Source organism: Perognathus longimembris, chromosome 22, assembly GCF_023159225.1.
Source record: "Perognathus longimembris pacificus isolate PPM17 chromosome 22, ASM2315922v1, whole genome shotgun sequence".
Taxonomy (NCBI): Eukaryota; Metazoa; Chordata; class Mammalia; order Rodentia; family Heteromyidae; genus Perognathus; species Perognathus longimembris.
The window spans coordinates 14,194,351-14,220,371 of NC_063182.1; the positions used below are offsets into that span (position 1 = coordinate 14,194,351).

Below are 26,021 nucleotides of genomic sequence, written 5' to 3' on the forward strand. Positions count from 1 at the left end.
TTCTTTCTTGATGATACTCTGGGTTGTTTGAGTGGTTTGTAATTATAGACCTCAGATACCTCATGTGGGTACTCTGCTTCCTGTACATTTCTATTTCATACTAAAGTAAGACTAAAACCAAGATGATAGACAGATATGATCGTAGTGTGGAGAACATAGAAATATTGTAGAACCACACAACTGCTAGCCAGCTCCTGCCAGATACATTTGATAACTTTAATTAGAAACTAGTCTACACAGTTGAAAGGAAGATGAAGACAAATGTCCAACACCTGGAATCAAGTGAAGAATGGTATTTAAAAGTTTAATATCCTGTTTTGATGAAAGTTCCACCTTATAGACAATGTCGTGGTTTATATATATAACTGGTTTCCACTTGATGTGGCTTTTTCTGTTGCAATCTGAAACACTTCCTTCCCCCAAGACACAGTGGAGTTTGAGAAGGCAGAGCTATGTGGACAAAGCTAGGAGGAGGGTACAGTACCAAGAATAATAATACCAATGGTTATTAGGCTTCTAATTGCTGCTGTAGTTTTTGATAAAGTATTTAGTGTATCCTATTTCCACGTTAGTAATTATTTTTTACTTATTACCTTAAAGCTGAAAGCAGTCATTCATATCTATGGCTTAAAACAATCATGACCCCTACCAGATAAAAAAATTTACCAATTTGTGACTAGTAAACAATCAATTAACTGTTCAGGGTTCATTCAAATATTCATTATAGACTCTTTTCTACCACAAAACAATTTTGGTTCACTTGAAAATATACAGGACACAACATACAGCAACAGTAAGCAAACACTGGGCATACAGCTTTTTATCAATGACTTGTCTAATCTACTCTTTGAAATTATTTTTCTAGCTAAACAGAATATATCAGAGGCTACAACTACCGAAATGAATATCCTCATAGAAACAGCAGCAGCCAGTTTATCCAAAGAACCACAAATGGTAGTCGACAGAACCACACCAATCATCCCTTTCACTACCAAATTACCTATCATTACCACAACGTTCCCTCCCGCAGGAAATATAGTCAATTTTGAACAGAAATCCACAGTTCAATCACAGGCTGTCACAGACAGATTAATCACTAAATCACCCATACCTGCATGGGATATGAAGAAGCCTTGGGATACAGGCAAGTCACCGTCTGCTTCAGGACCACCTGAAAAGCCAGACACAGTCGACATTAAGGAAGAAGTACTCAGAAGTACTACTGGTATCTCCCATCATGCTACTGACACATGGGATGGTGTCACAGAACATATGCAAACAGAAGAATCAGTTACACAGGCTGAACAAATAGAAGTGGGTCCCTTAGTCACATCAATAGGGAATTCAAAGCACTTTCCTTCCAATGAATTGTCTACCACTGACACACCATTTGCAATGGAAAAGAAAGCTATAAGCAGGATTCCTGAGTTGGTGACCACAAGGGACTATGGATTCACCTTGGGAGAAGATGATAGTGAAGACAGAACACTTACAAGTAGATCTGGTCAGAGCACTTGGGTCTTTAGTCAAATACCAGAAGTCATTACTGTATCAAAGACCTCAGAAGACACCACACCCTCTCGGCTTGAAGACCTGGAGTTCACATCAGCATCCACAATTGTTTCACCTGTAACTGTGTCTGACAAAGATGGATCCTCTACAGACAATGGGGAGGAAAAACAAACCAATGCTAGGATAACTGAAGAGTTTTTTGACCAGTTTGTACCTACTAGACCTTTTGTACCACAACATATTACAGAAGTAGAATTGTTTCCTTATTCTGGTGATACAATATTAGTAGAAGGAACACCCACAGCTATTCATCCCTCACCACAAACAGAAATAACACAACTAAAAGAAATAACAACAACACTAAGACCAGAAGAGAGAACAGATACTTACACAGATGATGAAATGCAAGAAAAGGTGACCACAGATTCACTGACACATAAACTAGAAGACGATTTCTCTGGAATGAAGATCTCTACACCTTCTTCTGAGCAAGTTGATTTTACAGAGCCTTCTGTGGAAATGGCAGAACCTTCTATTTCTCCAGCATTGACAACAGTGAAACTAAGAGTGATGCCAACAGAAGCAAGAGATGTGGAGGAAGTCGCCACAGCTCGTAGATCAGAAACAGATGACTTTCAAGATACTATCAAGTATGATGAAGATATTACAACAGCCCATATGACCCACAGTGCTTTCGTGGAGGTGGTCACTGTCTCAAAATGGTCACAGGAAGAAACCAATGCAACATTAAAGCCCTTAAATGACACAGAACATGAAGGAGCCCCCAAGTTCCCCTCGATCTTACTCACCACTGTTGGAGTGAATGGGAAGGATGAAGAAGCCCCAAGTTTCACAGAAGAAGGAAGAGGGCAATTTGCTTTTATTCCAGACAGTACTCAATCACCACTGGAAAAGTTTACTGAGAAAGACTTAACTTTGGGGAGATTCACAGTTCAAGAGCAGCCAACTCCACCAGTGGGCACTGCAGAGATGTCAACTCTGAGAGAGTCTACAACTGAAGGAAGAGTTCTACCTACCACAAGCCCAGAAGGTCAGGTTGTTCAGGAAACCCTGGAAGGAAGTTCTATGGGTGAAGAAGAGGTAGACGTCTCCAAACCGCTATTTACTCTGCCTCCAGTTACACACACCTCAGAGGCAGAAGAATTGGCATTTGTTAGTGATAGTAGCACTCAGGAGCCTACTCCTTATACTTCCCACACCATTCCATTTTCTGTATTTCCTGAGACAGAATGGGGAGTATTATTACCTTCTGCTACATCGGAAGGTGAAGTTCTAGGTGAACCCTCCGAAGACATACAAGTCATTGATCAGACTCTCCTAGAAGCAACTATGTCTCCTGAAATGTTGAGAACAACCATAGAAACCACACAGGGAACAACACAGGATGAATTTATTTGGAAAGAACAAACCACCAGAACACCAGTGCTTCCTCACACTTCTACCACAAGCATGCCCAAAGAGGCAACACCTTTTGAAGAAGAGGGTAATGGATCAGCATATACAGTCTTTGAAGATAGATTGGTGACAGGTTCTGAGACAGTCTCGGTTTTAGAACCCACGCCAGCTGGAAAAATTGAAGATGGTCTGGCATATTCACCTGGCACAATCACTGAGCACAAAGCAGAAACAGATGAGACGGTCACATTAACATTGAGCATCACCCCAAAAATAGTTGCAAGTACAGAACCTGGAGAAAAATATGAAGTGGAAGGGAGTACTTCAACAGAGTTTGTGTCACCTTTGCATCCTTTTAGCACTGATGTCACCACACTATTCAGGGAAACCACCACAGAGGAAAGAGAGAAAACATCCCTGGATGACATTGAGGTAGGCTCAGGATTATTTGAAAAGCCCAGAGCCACAGAACTTTCAGAATTATCAACGATTAAAACCACAGTTCCAAGTGATATCAGTGCAGTAGACAGACTTCACCCAACATCAGCATTTGAGCTGCCTTCAACACCCACTGAGAAGCCATCTCTAATTGACGGGGAACCCAGCGAGAAAAGCATGGTACTCGTTACAGATAAAACATCTCAGGTCCCTCCCCAAACCCTCACTGATAGGACAGCTAAGGAACTAGAAACTGGCATAGATAGAGAATTTTACTCAACTTCAAGAACTTCTGCTACCCAGCCAACAAGAATACCCATTTTGGAAAGCAAAGAGGCCGTCAAACCTCACGCATATTCCACTCCACAGCCCCCAGAAGGGACAACATTCCACCATGACATAAATGTTTATATTATTGAGGTCAGAGAAAACAAGACAGGTAAGTCTTTGCTTTCAAGGCAATCAACATTTTATATTGAGAGTTACTTTTGGTAACAAAAATAGTCAACATACCAAATCATGTCACTAGAAGATAACTGGAGTGTCAAAAATGTATTAGTTTCATAGATTTGGACAAGAATTCGAAGAATATGTTAAACAATTTGGAAAAATTGTTAGCTATGATTTTATGTTAAAAGCCATAAGGAGCCTTGCTTTGTCATCTAATATAACCAAATCATCATTGTTACATCACCTCAGAACATTCAGAACCAAGTGTTTTAATTTCAGTGTCTTTTCATACATTACTACTCAAATGTAGCACTAGACTGTGTTAACATTCCATTGGTCTGTAACTATTAACCTTTAGTTCTTACATGCAAACAGCTAAAATGATTTCCCAATATCCCTATGTGTGACAGAAAGACATCTAAAGATTTGCTTCGTTTTGTTTTTTTGTTCAATATTTTGCTGGTGTATTGTATAAACCTGGGGGATGGGTAATAGGTCTGTAGTTTGAATGCTATTCTAAATCAAGTTCTGCATATTTTAAACCTATTGTGTGTTATTTTCTGGTATTTTAATGTACCTTTAATACTCGATCAAGCTTACTTTTAAGAATTGCTATAATTTATTGTATTGGATAGATTTTCAGAAGGTAGATATGTCAGCAATACCTTTATTTAACAACAACACCACCATGCTGTGGTGTTGGTTTGCGATTTCGCTGTTTCATCTCTAGGAATGCTTATGGTTCCTACTCTTCTTTTCAAATATCTTAGGTCATTGGCAGAGTTCTTGAATGTTCTTCTGTTATATTGTACTACTTGCAATTGCCATTATCCAACATGACTTATTCTGTCAAAAGGGTAAGACCATATCACCTTTCAATTTGGTAGGCTGAGTTGAGAATATAAAGCATGTACAGTTCAATGGATTCATTCAGGTTTGTCTCTTTTAACTTTAAGATCACTGATTTCAGTAGGGGGCCCTATTATAATTTTAATATAAGAATCATAGAAATATTTATTTTTCCTTGGCATGGCTCTGAGAAGACAGACTGGAAGGATGAATTTTAGCAAGATTTCACTTACACTTGGAATATGTAGGGAGGGAGACATTTTCTGAAGAATGATACTATCCTCAGTTAGAATGATCAGGAGTGTGTGTGTTAAAAACAACCAGGCAACTTCGTTGTCAAGTTAGGTGGCATCCAGTGTTTTGATGGACGCTTCATTGTTTTATAGGCTCTGTCCTGAATTTTCTTAGTGTAAAAGTATATGTGTGGCAGTTAAGAGCATATAAGAGAACTTAATCTTTTTTCCTTCTGTAGTTTAAACTGACTAGGATTGGAGCATGATTTTTCTTAATAAGCTGTTTCATGGAAATGCCAGCATTTTTCTCTTCTATATTTCTTATCATCTTCTAAAACTGCAGAAGGAAAGTGAAGATATGCTAAGAAATAGGAGTAAGTGTTGCTGTTATCAGATTTTTTTAAATGACAGAAAAAATAACAGCAGTAGAGAAAGCAAATTAATGTGTTAAAAAGTAAATTACTAAAACCACTTAATTTGTTAATTTTGAAAGTACTTGAACAACTAAATATATATTTTTTTCTCAATATATATCATTCTATGTGTGTATGCATGTGTACACATTTATATACACACATGCTACAGTGGAATCCAACAATATAAAATAGTAAAATATTTTGAATGTAACAACTTCTATAAACGCAAAAGTCAATTATGGTTAGGATAATCAAAATGTAATATAGAAAAAGTAAAACTTGATCTTCCTAGAAGAGATATATGTCTCGAGGAGAATAAACTCCAACAAAACTGTCATAATTGGTTGCACAAAGGGAAGACCTGAGCAACCCAATATTGAATCAATTGATACAAAAGTCGAACTTTGTATGCAAGTTGTGAGCATAATTCAACTGAAATTGGGAAAATTGGTGTTTTCATTTTTTTCCACATCTAATACATGGGACCATGCTTTGCTCCTAAGCTAGTTTTGTTATGTGTTGATAATAATTATACAGAACATTGTGTGGAATGCTTAGTCACTCCATCAGGCAGAATTCCATTGGAGAAGGCATGCAAATATGGAGACTTCTAATTATCATCTTGAGTTTTCCTTGTTCTTTATATGTACTCTTCTCTTTAAGATTAGCAATACTATATATTTTCTTTCATAAGACAATGGTGTTTACTCAAGTCAGCTGCTCACGTCCACCGCTTTTATTTATTTTCTAAGAGAAATTTAATTTTCCAACATTTTAAACTAGGAAAACAGCAGTCTTTAAAATAGATGTTCAGTTAATGAGTTCCCAGGCAGGTGTATATATGAGAAAGAAAAAGTATACATATGCCTGGAAATATTGACCTTTTTATGTTTTCAGAGTAGACAGTCCTTGGTGCATGTCCTTGTGTAAATCTATTTACCACATTACAATTGCCCTTTATTATGTAGATTGTGTATTCAAATAAGCAAACATGCTACCTCATGCTATGCTTAACAAAGGCATTTCTAAGCTTTTCTGTGCTCAGCAGGGTGTACAACTCTTGATTTCTATTTTTATTTTTTTCTCTTTAAAATACTATTAAACAAAACATGCTATCCATGACATGCTTATGTTACATTTGCTTAAACAAATCCTAATAACAATTTAAAGTTCTGTTGCTAGAGGGTATCTGCAGTTAGCAGTTAAAAAATCTGAAGGAATTTTTCAGCTCATAAAACTTTTATGAGCTGAAAAATGCTACAGGGTGTGATTAACAATGGTTAAGGGGATATGAAAACCTACTCCTGTCTATTTCAAGAGTAATTTGCACACCTGCATTTCACAAAATGAAAGGGTTTCTTTATGAAAATGTGTAAAGGCTACAGGGTTCGAATGCATAGGAAGAGTTTCTCCAGTTCTAGAATTTTTTAAAGAGCACTACAAGTTAATCATCTCAAAGGATCCAAGTTAATAAATAGAACTATGAATGTTTTCACAAATAGATTTTAGCATCTTCAAGTCAAAGAAGAATTGGAAAATACATAGTTATCAAATACTAACATCATACAAATGCTTATCGTAATAGTATTATATTCTTTAGATAAGTAAATTCTTTAACATTTACAAGTTCATATGAGCTTCCCATGTCAGGCCTGTTAGCTTTTTTTATTTTAGACTTTTTAGATATAGAAACTGGTATTGGTGGCAAGGCCTTATTATTTTATATTATTAATTGGACTCATGAATGTTTATAATCTAATTTTAAATATTTTATAGAATTTTATAATTAAATAGGAAAATTATTTTGAGGTTTTTGGTTGTTTTTTTTTTTGTCTTGTTTTGTTTTTGCCACTCACTCCTGAGCACTATCCCTGACATCTTTTTGCTCAAGGCTAGCACTCTACCTTTTGAACCACAGCATCATTTCTGGCCTTTTCTGTTTATGTGATGCTGAGGAATTGAACCTAGGGCAAGCATTCTATCGCTAAGACACATTCCCAGCCCATATTTTGAGATTTAAAAAAAATGGATCAGATTCTGTTCTTTGAACAGCATCATACTAGAAGCTTCCGTATCTTCATAAAAGGGAAGTAGTGTTTGGCAATAGAGACGGGGGTTGCTTGCAAACCCCACTTTCTTGGAATATCTCTCTCACCTCCTATGGTAGTTTCTAGAATAATATATAATAATGCAGTTTCAAACCCATAACTGAAAAGAGAATTGTATCATCTTGACTTTAAAAAATCCCAAAAACTTTTAAAGTTGAGTTGTTCTGGGCTGGGAATATGGCCTAGTGGTAGAGTGCTTGCCTTGTATACATGAAGCCCTGGGTTTGATTTCAAAGCACCACATATATAGAAAAAGCCAGAAGTGGCACAGTGGCTCAAGAAGTAGAGTGCTAGCCTTGAGCAAAAAGAAGCCAGGGACAGTGCTCAGACCCTGAGTTTAGGCCCCAGGACTGGGAAAAAGAAAAAAGAAAAAGACAAAAAGGGTTGTTCTCAATACCTTTATTTCACTGTAATGTTACACATTGATTTTTGGATAGCTCTCTATGTGGTATTAAACAAATCCAATTAACCAAATGTAATTTCAATCTTATGTATCACTAGAGAGTATAGAGATGCATTTTCCAAGTATCACATGTATGCATAGAACTAAATTATCATCAAGCCCTCACATCTAACTCTGTACTACCACATTATTTCTGTGTTACCTCAGAGATAAATTATGAGACAACTAAGGAGTGCAGATGAGAAACAAAGGCACACTGAATCTGATTGTACTGGTCATGTGATTAGTAGCCTTGTCCCTCTTTTGAGCATTTTTGTAGCCAAGCAATTCTCCATGAAGATAGGAACAATATTCCCTTCTTTATTGGACTAGGTGCTGCCCGGGCCTTTAATTTCTAAAAGATCATACAATCTGGAAAGCCTAGTTCCTCACTAGCTATTCTATTGGTTTATTAAGATTACATAATTTATATTTTCTGACTATGCATTCTACCACCATGAGCAAATACCATGGTAAACACTTGTGCTATTGACATTGCACTATAGACAAAATTTACCTCTTTAAAACTACATTTCTAAATGAAACATCTTGTGCTTACAACACAAATAAAACATAGAAGATACAGTTTTTTAAACATAGAATATTAAATATAATATACTCTGAATACTTTTGTTTGTCCAATGACCTTGATGAAGTAATCAATCAATTCAAAGTGTTTTTTTCACAAGTTGTGATTTAAAAACAAAAGAGGTGTTGCATGGATAGCTGAAGGAAACTTTCTTATTTTCTTCCTAAATTACACCAGTACATTCTAAAATTGGCGCTTGCAATTACAACTTAGCCCTTACCCAAACCACCATGGAGTTAGGGATATTATCCAAAGACAAATACCACTTAATAATTATTTACAGCTATCTTGAGAGAGATGCACACATCATCTCTAATCAGAGTACAGTTGATCAAGAATTAGGGTCAGGTAAAGCTATAACATGCCCAGTGCTTTGATTTAAGGAGGGAGAAAAAGACATAGAAACCATACGCTCTGCTCTGAAGCTTTGAACTGCGTATTGTGGAGATAGTCTTAACATAATCTAATATAATTTTCAGACAAAAACATATAATTACACATTAGGCAATGTGATATGACAGAATGAATTATAGACTATGTCAGCAAAGGAAGGAATCAATGAAAGGAAGAAGTCAAAGAATATTTCACAAGAAGGAAGAGACTTAAACCCATCCTTGTTGGAGGGGTAGATTAAAAACAAACCACTGAGATCCTGTTAGTTGCCTATTGCTTCCCAACAGAAGCCCAGTGGGGCTAATGAACCCTAAGGATAACTGCTTTTCTAAATGAGGCTATGATAGAAGAGAAGACATGGCCTGCTTCAGAAGCTAAATTCTAAGAATTTACCCAGAACTCTACTTGCAGAAAACAGAGGTGTGCAGTCAAGTTCCTTGGGAAGGAATAGTCTCACTTTTTTTTTTTAGACTGCAAAGATTATTACATTCTTAAAAAATTAACATCATTTTCAGAAGTGTGTTGGACTTTGAGAAAAGCTATTGCCAAGACGTCTTGCAGTTTAGAATTATACACTTCCAGAGTTATGAGTGCTTCCATACCCAAAGGTTTATAATATCTTAATTGAAGTAGAGTCCTGAGGATGACTGAACAGGAACTCTGAATTGGGAAATCTGGAGTCTGGCTTTATTTTTGCTTGTCTGCATTGGGAATCCAGAAACTTCTGAATTTCTTTGTCAGGATTTTAAAATTTTGAACCAGAAGATAAAGACAACAGTCATTCATATACAGAATATCCTGTCAACTTTGAGCTATACTCTCCCTTCAAATCACAGAAGAAACAAAACAGAGAAGATGTATACATGTATATTCATATACATATAAATACAAGAGTAGCTCTGCAGATTTTTTTTTTTTGTGGGTCTGGGGGTTTGAACGTGCCTGGGTGCTGTCCTTGAGCCTCAGTGTGCTCAAGTCTAGTGCTCTAGCACTTGAGCCACAATGCCACTTCCAGCTTTTTTGAATAGTTTATTGGAGAGTCTCAAGAGGACTTTTCTTCCTGGGCTGGCTTTGAACCACAATCCTCAGATCTCAGCCTCTTGATTAGCAGGGATTACAGACATTAGTCACCAGCCCCTGTTTATACAGATATATTTGTGCATCTATATTCACACATTTGTTTAGTGTTGAATACATTACTAAATTTCTATTGTTACAACATTAAGATTATGGATTGGTATTGTAACCCCACAAGATTCTGTGCAGAAGGACTCTTGTGTACTGTCCATATGTCAGTTGCTGTGCCATGCCTTTCACATATTTAATATATTCTATGTGACTCAAGTACCAAACACAGCAATTGGTATATGAAAACTGCTTAGTACTAATTAATCTTCTTTCACTGATAAGAATTATTTTTCACTAACTTCTAGATATAAGGAATTTGTTTTATGCTTAAATCTGTAAAAATCATAAAATTCAATGTATATGGACCAAATATAACTACTTTGGTGGTTACATGATAAATTAACATATTGAATTGTTTCATGAACATATTAAAATTATTCCTCCGTGGCTCATGGTATTTTAGAGGGATGTGACTTTGAAAGCTCCTCTGAAGCACATGAAACTCTCAAAATTTAAGTATTGTATCAAGTCTATTATGGGACCTGAGAATGGAATCCATTAGCTTTCTGCTCTTTTTCATATGTGAAAATTGGGCTTATAATGTTGACAACTACCAATTAAATTCTTTTATTTCTTTTCACAAACATAATCTCTTTTTCCCCAAAGTCTTTATAAATGTCTCCAGCTATGAGGCCTAGCCTCTTCAAGCATATTCATAGAGTACATGGGCATTCCCCGCTGTGTTTTTGTTGTTGTCAAGGAAACCTCCATCACTCTACACAGGATTACATTCTTTTTTCTTTGAGCAGCTCTTAGATGTTTCATTTGTGAAGTGAATAAAAAGACATATGCACAAGTCTAGATAGTATTCAGAACATTTTTGGAGGAAAAGGCAAACTAAGGAAAGAGGTCAGCCTGGGTAAGAGGAGCAATAGGTTAAGATAAAAGGGAAAATGCTTTCAGAGTTTTCATTTTAATTAGGTAAAGCTGTAATCTTTATGATTTTAAAAGGACATTGTCTATTTTTTGTCAGTTTAGCAAATTTAGGAGATTATTTCTCAGTGAGGCCAGTTATACAATAAAAATAATAGTTGTTAGGGAATTATTTCATCTGCAGAACAGTTCTAAGATTTCCTGGTGGGGTATGGTAATGCTTTGCTTTGGTGAAAACTGGTTTATTTTCTGCATTTGCATAAAAATATTTTTATTTTTTCACAATGTTATTGATGTTACAGAAAAATATAACATTCTTTTGTCCTAGGGAATTACTATTTTTGCATTTTGAATATTTTTATCTTTAAGTAATTGTACAAGGGAGTTGCCATTCACCAAAGCAGTTTATGAATACAGTATATCTTGGTCACTATCATGCCTTTCAACATTCTCACCCACCATTCCAAACACACCTCTTCCTCTCTTTCATATCTTAACTTTAGATTGTTTACTGAATGTTTTTGCTTTTCAATAAAGCAGTCTATGTGTACAATGCATCTTTACCTGGGAGGGATTTCCACCATATTTTTAGGTATGAATCAAGAGTGAAACGTGTCTATTGGCAGGAAGGATGTGTAATTATTCTTAGTGAAAGATTTAATCCTTTGAAGGAAAACAATATGGTGAACCTTCTAATTACATGCAAATGATCAGGATACTATATACAATATTTCCCTATGAATTATTCAAAGTTTAAACCAGGAATACTTTTTGGAGTGAGAGAAAAAAACTAAATTGTATTTCATAATCCATATGTATGATGATTTGAAATATTGTAGTATACCTAGACTTTTTACATACATGTATAATCATAAGCAGGAAGTACTTTTGGCATGCTTTGAGTGACTTTATACTACTGTATGCCTCATGTCTCAGGGAATTATTCACTTATTTAACAAGATGCTTTGGAGCTTTTGGTTTTTCTAAGATGAGAAGAGGAGAGGTTTATGTGATACTGTATATTTCTAGGAATATACTTGATTGTTGTGTAAGTACCACTTTTGTTATTGAAAGCTTAACTTGATTATCTGCAAACACAATCTCCCTTCTCATCTTTTCATGCTTATTCCCACAGCATATTTGAGAATTTTGCTGAAATAAAGTCACTTGATCAAGCTGTGATGTATCATTCAAACTACTACTATCATTTAAACAAAAGACTAGTAAAATAAAAGAAACTAGTGCATTTGTTAAGTTTAGCTTAGTAGAGATAATTTTAGGGACTAAGAGAACTAACTCTATATACTTGTTTATGAAAAGCCTTTGTGTTACTTTAAAACATTTTACTTATTCTTCAGTCCTCTGACCAAAGTATTTTTCTGGTATTAGAATAGTAATCTCCCTGTCTCTGTCTCTGTCTCTCTCTCTCTGTGGTGTGTGTGTGTGTGTGTGTGTGTGTGTGTGTGTGTGTATACCAAATGATTTAGTACTAAAGTGAAAGTTGCAATAAAAGCACTGACTTATAGTTGGGTTTTGTTTTTTCCCCTCTATTTTTAATCTTTTCAAAGGCAACTTTTCAAAATCTAAACTACCAGTATTACTTTTTTTTCCCCATATAGCTGCTTCTTTCATCTTTTTTTTTAACAGTTGCCTGAAAATCCCATAATACTTAAATATTCTCTCTAGCAAATCTTTCTACTTTTTCAAAATTGGAAGTTACAAAATCCCCCAAGCCTTTTCTATAAGCAAGAAGACAATGATGTCTCCTTAAGTACACTTAGGCTAGATTACTGTATCTAAACACATTCTTTCCACTTGAAGGAACAGTATTATTGGCAGAGGAGTTGAGGAAAGGGATGTTTTACCTTTATTGTCTACCTTGTGTGAGACTATTAAAACCTCTCATCATTTATGTACATATATTATGCATTCCTAGTTGAGCAATATTGAGCTCCTCGATCTCCACAGGAAGCCTGTTAATATAAGATGGCATACTGACTGTATACCACATGGATAAAGGCTGGCAGAACTAGCAACAAAATATGGGTCACATGACTCAGTATTGATCTCCCTCCTTTGTTTCTGGGAAAGTTGTGTATTGGTAAAAATATCACATGATGTTCAATGTTTGATGTAAATAAGGATGTAAAAACATCTGAAATATTTGGGGTAAGGGTTTGTATTTTGATTATGTAGTCATTATTATTTGTGTTTCTAATAACATACTGAGTTGGTACTAATTTTTATTTGTGTGTGTGTGTGTGTGTGTGTGTGTGTGTGTGTGTGTGTGTGTGTGTATGTGACCGGGTCTTGCTTTGTTTCCCACGCTGGTCTGGGCAATCCTTTTGCCTCTAACTTCCAGTACAAGTATAGAGTGCCTGTACCATCACATTTCATTAGTAGCCCCTGAATTAGAAAATGTTGAACATTCAACATTTGGAATCTGGTTAAAATTCATGTAAGTTGGTTTTCTTTGTTTCTTAAGATGCTAGCTAGTTCTCAAGACCATGAAAAGTGATTGAAAGGGAAACATATGCTTCTATCTGGTTATTGAATCTGTGTGGCTGAAAATTCAGACTTCAGAAAGAATTCCAAACTTTCTCTCTTTAAATCCTGCAAGTATTTCTCAAGTACTTGGGTATGACTATCTCTTAGCTTTTGGAAATAAGAATGTAAGATCTTTTCTGTCACACACTAAAAGCAAATCTGTTTAAACAAAAATATGATCTTGATAGATAGCTTCTGAGTAGATTGGTATAAGTTACATTTAATTAAAACCCCTTAAATCAAATTGTATAATTCCCCACGGAGAATGTGAATTTTTACTAATGGCCTATGCATCATAGCAACTGTGTTTTGTGTCTGGTAAGAGTATGACTAGGAGACTTGTGCTATGTCTACAAAACTCAGCCATGAAGTACTTAAAAATAGTTGTGAATAGTTTGAGGTCAGCTAGCAATAAAGCTTTGTGTGAAATGCCATTAAAATATCCTATTAACTATCGTAGTAGTATATTCAAGTCAAGCTGTTAAAATACACTTACATAAACAGAAAAGACTATACATGTGCTCTGTAGAGTTCTGTGGTTTGACTCTTAAAACCAAATAAAAGTTATATTATTCTGGGAGTGAAATTTTAAAATAGAGCAGTCTTTTATAAGGATTTGTTCACCTAAGAGCTTGGAATGTCAATAGGTCCCTTCACTTGCTCTGTTACTGTGAAATACAGCAGATTGCCATTTTGGAATGAGACATACCTTTCACAACAGAACAGGTGTCTGCCTGACCATATTTCACAAAGAGGCTTTTCTGGGTTACAATAATTATAGCTATTACAATTCTCTAATAATATGTGTGGTAGGTGAGGGCGGTTACAGAAAAGGAAGATGGAAAGGTAATTTCAGAGGATGAATGAACAGAGGACCCACCAGAATTTTTTGAACTGTAAGAGATTATTGATGGGAATTTGGGAAAGAATTTACCTACCTATGTATACAGTCGATACATTTCATACCCTGCCTCCTCCGGCCATGAAATGTTAAGTGTACAGGAACAAATTAGATATGCTAGAAAAACAAGATAGAGATGGAGAGGTAGACAGTCTATTGGCAGAAAAAGTCCGAAGTAATTACCACTTGTCTCACCTTTAAACCATATTGAGAGACCCTGAGGACATTTGGAAGTTGAGACAATATAAACAATGAGTTTTACTAGACTAAATGTGAGAATTCTCCTTTTAGAAGAAATGAGCAGAATTTTTTCTTTGTCTCATTTTTCATTTTTATGTCATTTACAGTAAAACTTTTTTTAGATATCTGCTATATAACAGGTGGATGATAGTTGCTATATTTTCATTAGGTATTTATTTTGTTAAGTAGACTTTAGCTTCTCTTGTCTCAGAAATCTAATCACATCCACATATGATCAAAGATATTGGTTTGCTTTCCTGTTGTAACCACCTTACTGTTCTATTATAAACCTCAAATAAACAAACACTAAAATTTGCCCAAACTAATGTTTTATAGCACTTGTCAAATGTGCATATTGTTATTTTATTGCCAATCACTGTTCCTTGGGTACTTTGGTACTTTGGGTTCTTTGGTTGCCTATTGTTCTTTGGGTAATTATAGCAAAATGAAAAAGAGGATGAAATTGGTTGATATATTCTTGTTTTCTATTATTAGATGGGAAGTCAGATTAAATACCTGGGAGCAAGGTGAAGAAGTAATTTTAACCTAGAAATTAATTATGGGTTATTGGCAATACAGAAACTAAACAAGTTTCTCCTTGAAAGAGTGAGAAAAGAATGAAATTAGTCAATTTCTCTAACTTACTCCCAAAATATAGTTTTGTGGAGAGAGGATATTAGAAGACACATTTGAGTTACTGTAAGGTTGATAGACCATTGCCATTTGTAGTATCTGATACATGATAGATTCTTAGTAAATTTTGTGCAACCATTTACTCCTGGGATGATAATAATGATAACAAGGCATATATGGTTGTAATAGTGAGTTTAGTTTTTCAGAAAAACATCCAGTAGAAGTAATATTGAGTTTGTAAAATGTATGCAAAGTTTATGTATCTAATATGATTACATTAGTGGCACAACATAAAAGGGTTGCATGTGAAATGAGAATATAAGTTTAAGTTAAGCACATTTGTGAAACTCCACTTAAATCCCATGAAGTTGTACAAAGTAGTTATAACAGTCTGACTTTATTCAAGTATATTCAAGTAGTATTAATAATAAGACTATTTGATACAGTAATTAAATTGCTCATTGGAGTTTAAAGAGGATAATTCATGTGAATGGCATTTAAATTTATTCTTGCAAATATTTAAATGTTTTCTTCATAGTACTAAGCTTACCCAAACCGTATTGTGATGTAATTATCTGGAGATTTTGTTCGTGTCCTCTTCACGACATGTACACGACAGACACTGTAAGATCAGAGTAGCAAGTTCAGTGGGCTATTGAAAAATTTATTCTTTTCAATTATAATTTTTTAAAAGAAAGCACATAATCATTTTCTTGAACTTTGCAATAAGAAATCACTGCAATAGTGGTGGCATAAATAAAACTGTATTCATTTCATTATGTTTTTATAATATCCTTGATTTAGGCAATGATCTCACTGCTCTCTGTGACAGACTTCATTTATTTGAATACAGTAACTAGATGCCAGAATTTAATTGAAAAGCTGAGGGTATGGGATAGACTGTTGTGGACATGTGATGAACCATATGTGAAGTGTGAAATTTAAGATGGGAGGAATTATTGTTAGGCTAAGAATAAAGCAGACCTACACAAGTAGTATTTTAGTGAGATAATTTAGTGAAAATGTGATGTATGGATACATACAATAGTTCTTTGTTTTTGTGAGCTGTACTTTAATTTTGTTAGAATTAAAGATACAATGAAATTATGTGTGTGTGTGCTGGGCTGGTACTGGAAATTTAACTCAGAGTCATGTGCTCCAGTATTTAGTTTGTTTTGCACATAGAATCTTGTGCTTTTTCTTGGGCTAGTCTTGGATTGGGATCATCTTGTCACTACGTCTATAGTAGCTATGATTATAGGTATGCACCTCTATGCTTAGACCTTATGTTTGAATAAAAGTCTGTGAATTTTGGCTTTTTAAATTAAAAATATTGATAAACTTCCATAGGATCTGTATTGTTAGTTCATATAGTACATGTATATTTGTATTGATGTCCAGTAGATAAGAATACAAGCATGTGTTAGTGTGCCACTCTCAGTTGGATTCTCTTTTCCTGTTTAACAGCAGACACTAGCATGGATGGGAGAAGCTTCTTTGATTGGGAGCAATTCGAGGGAAACAATTGTTTTCGCCCTGAATGAAGTTGGGTGAGGGGCAGAGTTGATGCTATCATTATTTGTTCTTCCCGTGTACGCCTCATGTTCAGCCTCAGCATACAGCAGGGCCTATGTTAAACTGAAAATGACTTTTGTGGTCGTGTCCTTCCAGACACACTGCCTTTATCATGGCTTAGTGCACTCACAATCGCCTTTTTCACCGAGCTTTCACTGGATCTAGAACAGCTTTACTAGGAGAACCCTCTCCTAGGGCAATTGAAAACCTTCCTGATGAGGGAAAATACCTCAGAATTCTTTGCTTCACACAGACAAGGAGCTTGCTGGTATATTGTTGGTGACAAAAAAAAAAAATGAATGACATGTGACAATTCATAATACAGAGAATATTTTTCTGATTAGTATTATTTGAGGTATGCTCGCCAATAAATTTAGATGTGACTTGTGAACTTTCTTTGGAGAAAATCTGCATAACAAACTCAGTCGAGTCTAGCTTATATCCCACAGAGGATGAAGAATTCTTCTTTAGGCTCCACCCCTTCAGCATATCTTGATCTTGTGTATGGAACTTGTCTGAGCCCTAACTTCATTGCTGCTCTGGCTAGATATGTCTACTGTATGACAAATGGACTATAAATGATTTTCTCTTTTGTATGTCCACAAGTTGTCTTTCAAGCATATTTTTGAAGATGTCAGAAACAATCTCTTCTTGTTTCCTTCTTGAACAGAAAGAATCCATGCAACCCTTAGAGCAGCGGTAAATTACTTGATGTACATGGTCAGATGAAATGTTTTTCATTTTTAATGTTTTTCATAGTTCACAGAAAAAGTGAATTGCTATATTTCACAATTAGAAGGTATATGTAATTGTTTGCTTCATTTTTAAGTACATGATTGTTTTGTTAAGCATATTGTTGTTTTGACAACTCATTTCCATATTCTGAAAATGGGATTTGTTTTTCTTGCTGCAAATACAGAACAGCAAATTTGAAGATGGAAACCCACATGGAAGAGGGTGATTTTACTAATTGTGAAAACACAAATCTGAATCGTTTTCTCTGTGTGTGTGTGTGTGTGTGTGTGTGTGTGTGTGTGTGTGAAAGTAATCACCCTTGCTAGCGATTTCTTCTGTCACGCACTGCCAAATCTTCCTTTTAAGTATTGTGAAAACTCTCTGTTTTTTTCAGGTCGAATGAGTGATTTGAGTGTAATGGGTCATCCAATAGATTCAGAATCTAAAGAAGATGAGCCTTGTAGTGAAGAAACAGATTCGATGCACGATCTAATTGCTGACATTTTAACTGAATTACCCAGTGTCATAGACATAACTATCTATCATGGTGAAGGGAACGAAGAGGAAGATGATGACTGTGTGAATGGCACTGACGTGACAACAACCCCATCTGTGCAGTACATAAATGGCAAGCACCTCGTCACCGCGGTGCCCAGGGACCCAGAAGCTGCAGAAGCCAGGCGTGGCCAGTTTGAAAGTGTTGCACCTTCTCAAAATTTCTCTGACAGCTCTGAGAGTGACAGCCACCAGTATGAAATGACAGAAACAGAACTCTCTAATAGAGTCCAACCCAATGAATCCCAAGAAACCACTGATTTTCTGGAAATGACCTGGAAACCTGAGACTTTCCCTGAATCAACAGAGCATTTTTCAAGTGGTGAACTAGATACCTTCCCTACAGTCCCATTCATTGAGGGAAAAGACACAGAGAGAGCTGAATCCACCACGAAGAGAAGTTTTGAACTTGAAAACCTGACATATGAGCCTGATGAACCTGCACCTCTACTTCCTGAGGAGTCTTCAGGACACGCAGCCATTGACCAAATAGCTCAGAAAATGGTCCTTTCTAGAGCTACAGAAGCAACACTAGGTGAAGAGGCAGAAAATATTCCTATCACATATCCTCCCAGAATGCTTCCAAGCTCTGTATCAACATATGTGTCAGAGGAAGGATCAGTTACCCAAACAGGAAATCTACAGCCTGATGACTCCTTGTCTACCATAGAAAGCTGGGTGGAACTAATACCTGGACACATTGCAGAGTTCTCAGGGAGTTCTTCAGCCCCAATTCTAGAAGGCTCTGGGGAAGTAGAAGAATATAAAGATAAAATGTTTGCCTCAGCCACTGATTTATTCCAGATGAATACTACAGATGCACTCATTAATTTAGATTCAAGCAATAAACCAATCACAGAGAGTCTTTTTGATGTTCCTGAAACTCCTGTGTCTACAGTTTCAGAACAACCTTTGTTGCCTACTCAATTTTTAAGTGAAGTAGACACTTCTGACTGGGGCTTGAGTGTATACCTTGAAGGAAAGCAAAAGAAAGAGGAGAAGGAGGGAGCTACAGGTACAGATTCTAGAGCTGAGATACACTCTACAACACTTGGAGCAACAGAACTCCTCTTACCCCTTGAATCAGGAAGCGCCAGCATAGCTCCATCTAGTGACCCAACTATGGCCAATGAAAGTTTTTTGGCTCTAATGAGCCCCACAGAGCCTGGGAAGGAAATGAGAAATTCTACTCCTATCTTCACAGAAATGAATGTGACAATCAGTATGGGCGAACAGCCTTTTGAACAAAGTAGTAGCAGCAAGTTGAGGGCCCAGGAGGAGCTGTCCACTCTTCAAAGTAGCCCCATGTCTTATTTTATGGAGCAAGGCTCAGGAGAAGCTGCTACCACCCCAGAATCCATGACTGTTTCATTTTCACTAAATTTAGACTCTGAAATTCAAACCCCCAAAGAAGCAGCTGGCACCCTATCTCCTCATGTAGAAACCTCATTCTCCTCTGAGCCAACAGGACTAGCTTTGAGTACTGTCATGGACAGGGAAGCGATTGAAATTATAAACCAGACATCCAAGGAAAAACTGATTGCAGAAGTGGCAGGAGCACCAACTGACAGGACAGAAATGAGGAACTTTTCCACAGGAAAGCCTGTGGAAGAAGGTTTCAGTGGTGACTCTGGAGACTACTCACCAGAGTCTCATTCTATTACAAGTGGCAGTACAGTGATGGAAGGCTCTGGGTATGCATCAAGTACGAATAGTCTGATTTCACCATCTATAATACCTACTTCAGACCACAGCCATCTGTTGTCTAACTCAACAGGATCCAGTAGCTCCCTGGTCAGCACCTCAGCCTTCCCATTGGAAGACTTTGCAGCTTCAGCTGAGGGCTCAGGTGAGCAACTGGTCACAGCCAGAAGCTCTGTTAACCTGATGAGTCCCACTGGTATGGAAAACTTTTCTGATACAGATTCTTCATCGCTTGATCAAGGATTGGGAAAAGTGAGTGCCATGAATGAAACAGACAAAAGCGTCACCATTTTACCAACAGTAGAAGCTGAAAGTACTGTAGATTCAATAGAAAAGGGAGAAGTAAAGGTCAATGGCAAATTTTCAGCGGACTTTCTCCAAACAATAGAGCCAGCTACATTATGGTCTATGCCAGCAATCAGTTCTGTAAGCCAAACAGTTGAAAGTACAACGGTATCAGACAGAACGACTCAAGAACAAACGCCTTTCGAATTCTTCCAAAGTTCTCTTGTATCAGAACATACAATTTTTAATTCACAAGTAAATCCTGAACCCCAAACCCCAGATGATTCTATACTAACAACGAAGAAGACTTTTAGCAATGGTAAAGAAGTGGAGGAAGAAAGCATTTCTTCATTTCATATGTCTACCCCATATCCAGATGCAAAAGGCTTGGAGTTCTATACTCCTCTCCCTGAGACTACTGGAGGACCAAACTCTTCCTTAGCTCCTATCTTAGTGACTGAACTTCTGTCCACTGGGAATGTGCAAACAGATTCATCAACTGATGAGGATGGAAGAATAGAAATCTTTCCCAAAGGTATGAGACCAACAATTAAAGAGTCAGATACTACTGACCTCTTATTCTCTGGATTAGGGTCTGGAGAAGAAGTATTGTCTCCTCTACCTACAATGTCAGTGAATTTTACTGAAGTGGAACAGTTCATAAGCACATCATATCCCCACACAACAAGTTTAGCAACAAGCCTCCCAAGTGATAACGTGGGAAACTATGAGAGGATCACAAGTTCAGCAAATGAAATTAGCGCATTCATTTCCCAAACAGACACCATCTCTGAAGGGACAGAGTCAGTATCTGACACAACCTTAATAAAACTATTAAGTGACATTGGAGCAGAAGGACCTACTACAGTATCTCTTCCACTTTCTAAAGACATTGATCACCCTCCAAATCTGACCCTTAAATGGGAGGAAGAAATCCGCACCAGTGAACCACAAACCATAACTGAACAAACTTCTAATAAGAATTCTTCAGCTTCAGAACCTACAGAAACATCAACCTCTTCAGCTGTTTTTCTGCCTAGAACGTACAGTCTTGAAATGGCCAAAGAATTTATGTCAATACCAATGCCATCTGACATGTCTCATGAAAATTCTGGAGAAGGATCTGGAGAAATGAATGGTTTTGATTTATTGCACGCTTCTGAAACAACTCAGGCCACCAAGCAAGGAAACACTCCATTTGTTTCTGACGGTATCCTGGAAAAGCACCCGGAAGCACCATATGCTGATGCTGGGAATGCTGATGTGTCTCCAACCATCTCAGCAATGCTGCCTCTCCCTCCAAGAGCACATGAGACCACTTCACCTTATCCAGTTAACATGCTGCCAACTACAGTGCCACATGAGAGGCCCACAGAAGGTGGAACAGGTAGTTTCCAAGATCATCTTGGGGCTCTAAAGGAGTCTACCTCAAAAGCGAATAGAAGAAAAGCCACTGAAAATATGCTTGTAGATCTAGACAATGATATGGATTTACTACTGACAGTTACTGAGAGTAGCAACCTTGAAATTCTACCTGAGCTAACATCAGACAAAAATACTATTATAGACATCGATCACACTAAACCTATATATACAGATATTCTTGGAATGCAAACAGACATAGATCCAGAGGTACTATCAGGACCACATGGAAGTAATGAAGAAAACACTCAAGTTCAAGAGAAGATGGCTGCTGATAACCTTTCTTTAACTGAGGAACCATCGGAGGGTTCTGGTGATACGTTTACGGCTAGCAATACTCAGCCAACACACAGCGAATCCATGACTTTGGAAGACGGAAGTCTGTTAGATCACAAGGGTTTTGACTCCACAGTTGGGACTCCTGTTCCCACCAGAGAAACAGATACAGCTATTTTACTTCCCACAGTACCATCCCTGCCCATCCCTAGTAAGTTTACCACAGCGAATCCAGAGATCAAAGAACCAGAAATTAAAGCAATATCTCTGGATGACCTATTTGAATCCAGCACTTTGTCTGACAGTCAAGCAATTGCAGACCAAAGTGAGATAATATCAACCATAGGCCACTCAGAAAGGACACAGGAGGACTTGGAAGAAAAGAAATATGTAGACTCTGCTTTTCAGCCAGAATACTCTTCAGGAGCGGAGGAGGCATTGATAGACCCCACTTCCTATGTAAGTATGGCTAGTATCCAGCACATGTCTCAGAGTTTAACAGAAGCACCTCGCGGGCTGGGAGTATCCAGTCCCTCCTATGACACTGACACAGCGCCTGCAGTGTCAGTGTCTATGCAGCTGCCTTCTCAGATGCCGTCCTTTCCATTCCCTGCCTCCTCAGGCAGCAGAGCCCCTGAACACGCAGAGGTTATTGAGCCAAGTGCGGCAGCAGCTACTGAAGCTGGCTTATCTCAGAGGCCTCCAGAGGTTTCTTTGAAAGAAGCTCATACAAAGAGCGACACCACTGTCAAGCCATCAGTTGAAGGAGGCGTTCATAGAACCGAGGCTCCATTCGTATCTCCTGACACAGAACTTTCAGAAGATAAACCTACGTTGTCAGAAAACACGGAATCGACTGCTGAAGAAGAAACAGAGTCCTCCTATGATTCAACAGACAAAGGCAGTTATCTACTCTCTGGGGAAAGAATTGAGGTGTTTATCAGTACCAGAATGCCTGAGGCTGACACCATTGTAACAGCTGCTGGTGGAAATAAGTTAGAAGGTGCTACACAGTGGTCACACTTTACTTCTGCTTCTGCGACTTTCAGGGATGAGGTGGTGCCTACGCCCAGCCCCCAGACATCTGAGAGACCCACCATCCCTCCTTCTTTGGAAAAATACCCCAAAACTCATGCAGCTTTAATGAGAGGGCAGGGTTCCATAGTGGCAACACCAGAAAAGCAAGTGGAATCAAGAATTCTTGATTCCAATAATCAGGCAACAGTAGGTACTGCGGAATTAAATACTGAGCTTGCAGCATCACCACTTTCCCTTCTGGAAACTAATGAAACTGACTTCCTGATTGGAATTAATGAAGAGTCGGTGGAAGGCACAGCAGTCTATTTACCAGGTAAGATCACCACAGTGACAAGTCCATTTCCAAACCAGGAATCCACCCTTTGGTTGTAACATATATATGTGTATATGTGTGTCATTTTTATTGTGATGTTAAATCAGTGGAGATTTGAAAATATTGTTGGTATGAAAGCTTCCAGACCACTATATTGAACTCATGAGGTACAATGAAAGTAAGTATAGAGTATTTCTGGGCTTCACAAATGTACTTTGTTTTTTTCTTTCTTTTCATAAAATATCCTTTTTATTATCTTTAAGTGGTTAGTTGTACAAAGGAGTTACCATCCTACTTTGTACTTTTCTATGCTGTAGAACAACATATAGTCGCAACATGCATAAAATGAAATAGTGGTAAGAGAATTTAATGTGTTTTCACATGCGATTAGAGTAGTGCTTTTTATATGTTCTGTAGTTATGCACTTGGTTTGTTTTTTATTTCATTTTATTTATGTTGTACTAGGACGGGGGCTTGAACTTGGGTTCTTGAGCTCTTGCTCAGTTTGCTTGCTCACAGCTGACACCCTACCATTTGAGCCATGACTTCAGTCCAGTATTTTGTTGGTTGACTGAAAATAAGATGATCTCAGACTTTTCTGCCTAATCTAGATTTGACCCATGACTCCTCAAGGTCTTAGTCTCCTGAGTAGCTACTGTTATAGGCATGAGCCACAAGCACCTACTTTATACTTAGTTTTAAAAACAGAAGAAATATCCTGTTTTCCTGAACAACAACAGAAAAAAAAACACAAGAAAATCTCTTCCATTGATGAATGCTATTAATGAAAATCTGTGAGGCCTTTAATATCTAAGAGTAGCAACTAGCTCTAATAAATATTTCACAGAAAGTGCAACATCAATTGTACTTCACACATTTTCCTTACCTGAGATGGTGTATATAATGCTTTCAAACATAGTACCTAGTCATAGTGGGTATTTAGTATATATTTGTGTCTGCTGAGAGATTTGTACTTATTTACCAAATATATTGCAAGCATGAATTTGCTACTATTTCATAAAGAACAATTTAATATGATTTTCATCCAACAGTTATAAAGTGTAATTATTAGCTGTATGCTAAAGGAGGGTCAACTACTTTTCCAAGGTTATACATCCACAACTTGGCCAGATTTGAACTCAGAGCAGCCCTACTCTGAAGTCCCTGGTGTTTTGATTGACCTCTTCTGTTTTCCAATATAAAATATAACTTAGCAATAGATATTTAATAATATGTAACCCAGGAGTCTTAGAATATTTTCAAAGTAGAAATTATTTTCTTCTAAATCCAGAAATTTAGAAATCTGAAAATGTGAAGAAATCAGCTTTTGTATTCTTTTCCTGGAATGTTATTTTTTATATAGCTGAAAGTTAAGTTGCACAAGTAGCTGTTATCAACTAGTTTCTACTTAGAAAAAGAAATGTCAGTGCTTTAAGGGTTACGTTGGTTGGAAGTCTATGTGTTGTTTTACTGAATATGTTTTAAGTCGTGGCTTTCCTTAGCATCATTTTTGTGTCACTAGTACATCAGCTGGCCCCTCAGAAAGAGGAAAATAGAGAGCACATTTTAAGATAAACGACCTAGCGTTTTCTGTGAAATAAATAGATCAAAGACGGTTAACAATGGGTTTTTTGTTTATTATTTATTTATTTATTTATTGCTGTCGTTATATCCAAGCTGTAACTGATATCCTAGTAATCTGGCTAGCATTTGTTGTTTTGCAATTTAATTGAAATAAACTTTAGGCTGTTGAAAAAATGACATAAAAGCAATTGGCAGACTTTTGTCTACATATTATGAGAGTTAACTTTGACACATGAATGAGAATGTGTACCTGTTATCCAGACCACAGTGTTTCACTATGAAACTAGAGACTTTGTCTTCATTACAAAATGAACTGTCACTTAAGCTAAATTCAGTAAACCGTGTCTCACATAGGATTGCTGGGTCTGTGTTGGAGATTCAAGTTCTAGAGGTTAATACAAACTGTGGAAGGAAAGAAGGAAGAAAAGGAGGGATGGAGGGAAGGAAGGAAGGAAGGAAGGAAGGAAGGAAGGAAGGAAGGAAGGAAGGAAGGAAGGAAGGAAGGAAGGAAGGAAGCAATTCAGAACCTAAAACTTTTCTCCTACTCAGGACTTCTTTAGGTTCTTAGAAAGACCAAGTCCTGCCTCCTGGGGTTGGCATGGGGACTTGCATCTCTGGTTGGAATAGTACAGTGTGACTTTGATATTCACAAATGGGTACATGGCCTTGATTTCAATCTCATTACCAAAGCAGTATACTATCAAATATAGTTAGCAAAAATTGTTTTGAGAGGCTTTAAATATGTGTGGAACTCCAAGAGAAAGTGCCTTAAAGAATTGGGGTCATTTTAGGAGAAATTGTTAGACTCAGCTGAAATTACCTAATTTTAATATCAATTCCTAATTGGAATCGCTCTGGTCTTTCTGGTGTCCAGAACCAACTTAACGCTGAGAAAGTTTGATGACTTTGTGGATATAGTTTAACTTTCTTCTACAGCCAGTGTATCATCAGAAGTTAGATACTTCATGTCTAATGATTGCAGGATTTGGGGATTAAGACTTAATGATAAGATGCTTGTGTTCCATTTATAATTTTTTATCTTCATTGTTTTATTAAGCATGCGACTTTCATTTGGATTGAAGAGTCTGAGAAAAAGTATTCAAAAAGCAAATACCAACTTTTTATGAAAATATCCAAGCAGTATTACAAAATAAAACATTTGCTTAAAATGATGTAAATTGATGTTTTAAAAAATATATTGTATATGACTTGTTTTCACAAGCTTATGTTTCTGGCTTTTACACTGATCTCTTGAGAGGGTTGGTTGTATTTATGTTTTAACAAGAAAATGATTGTGAAATTTGGG

At 36.9% G+C, this 26,021-nt stretch overlaps 1 protein-coding gene across 4 annotated transcripts in view; it reads left to right on the top strand.

Annotated features, from left to right (window-relative positions):
• The window catches only part of Vcan (versican), a 97,688-nt gene that overhangs the window by 37,311 nt on the left and 34,356 nt on the right, over positions 1-26,021 (top strand). Inside the window, exons 7-8 of one of the 4 annotated variants that reach the window (XM_048331153.1) lie at positions 866-3,805; positions 17,933-23,131. The exons of 1 other annotated variant lie outside the window; for it this stretch is intronic. In XM_048331153.1, the coding sequence (XP_048187110.1) occupies positions 866-3,805; positions 17,933-23,131 (8,139 nt within the window). The remainder of the gene's footprint in view (positions 1-865; positions 3,806-17,932; positions 23,132-26,021) is intronic. 2 more of the 4 variants (XM_048331155.1, XM_048331154.1) reach the window with 2 other exon arrangements.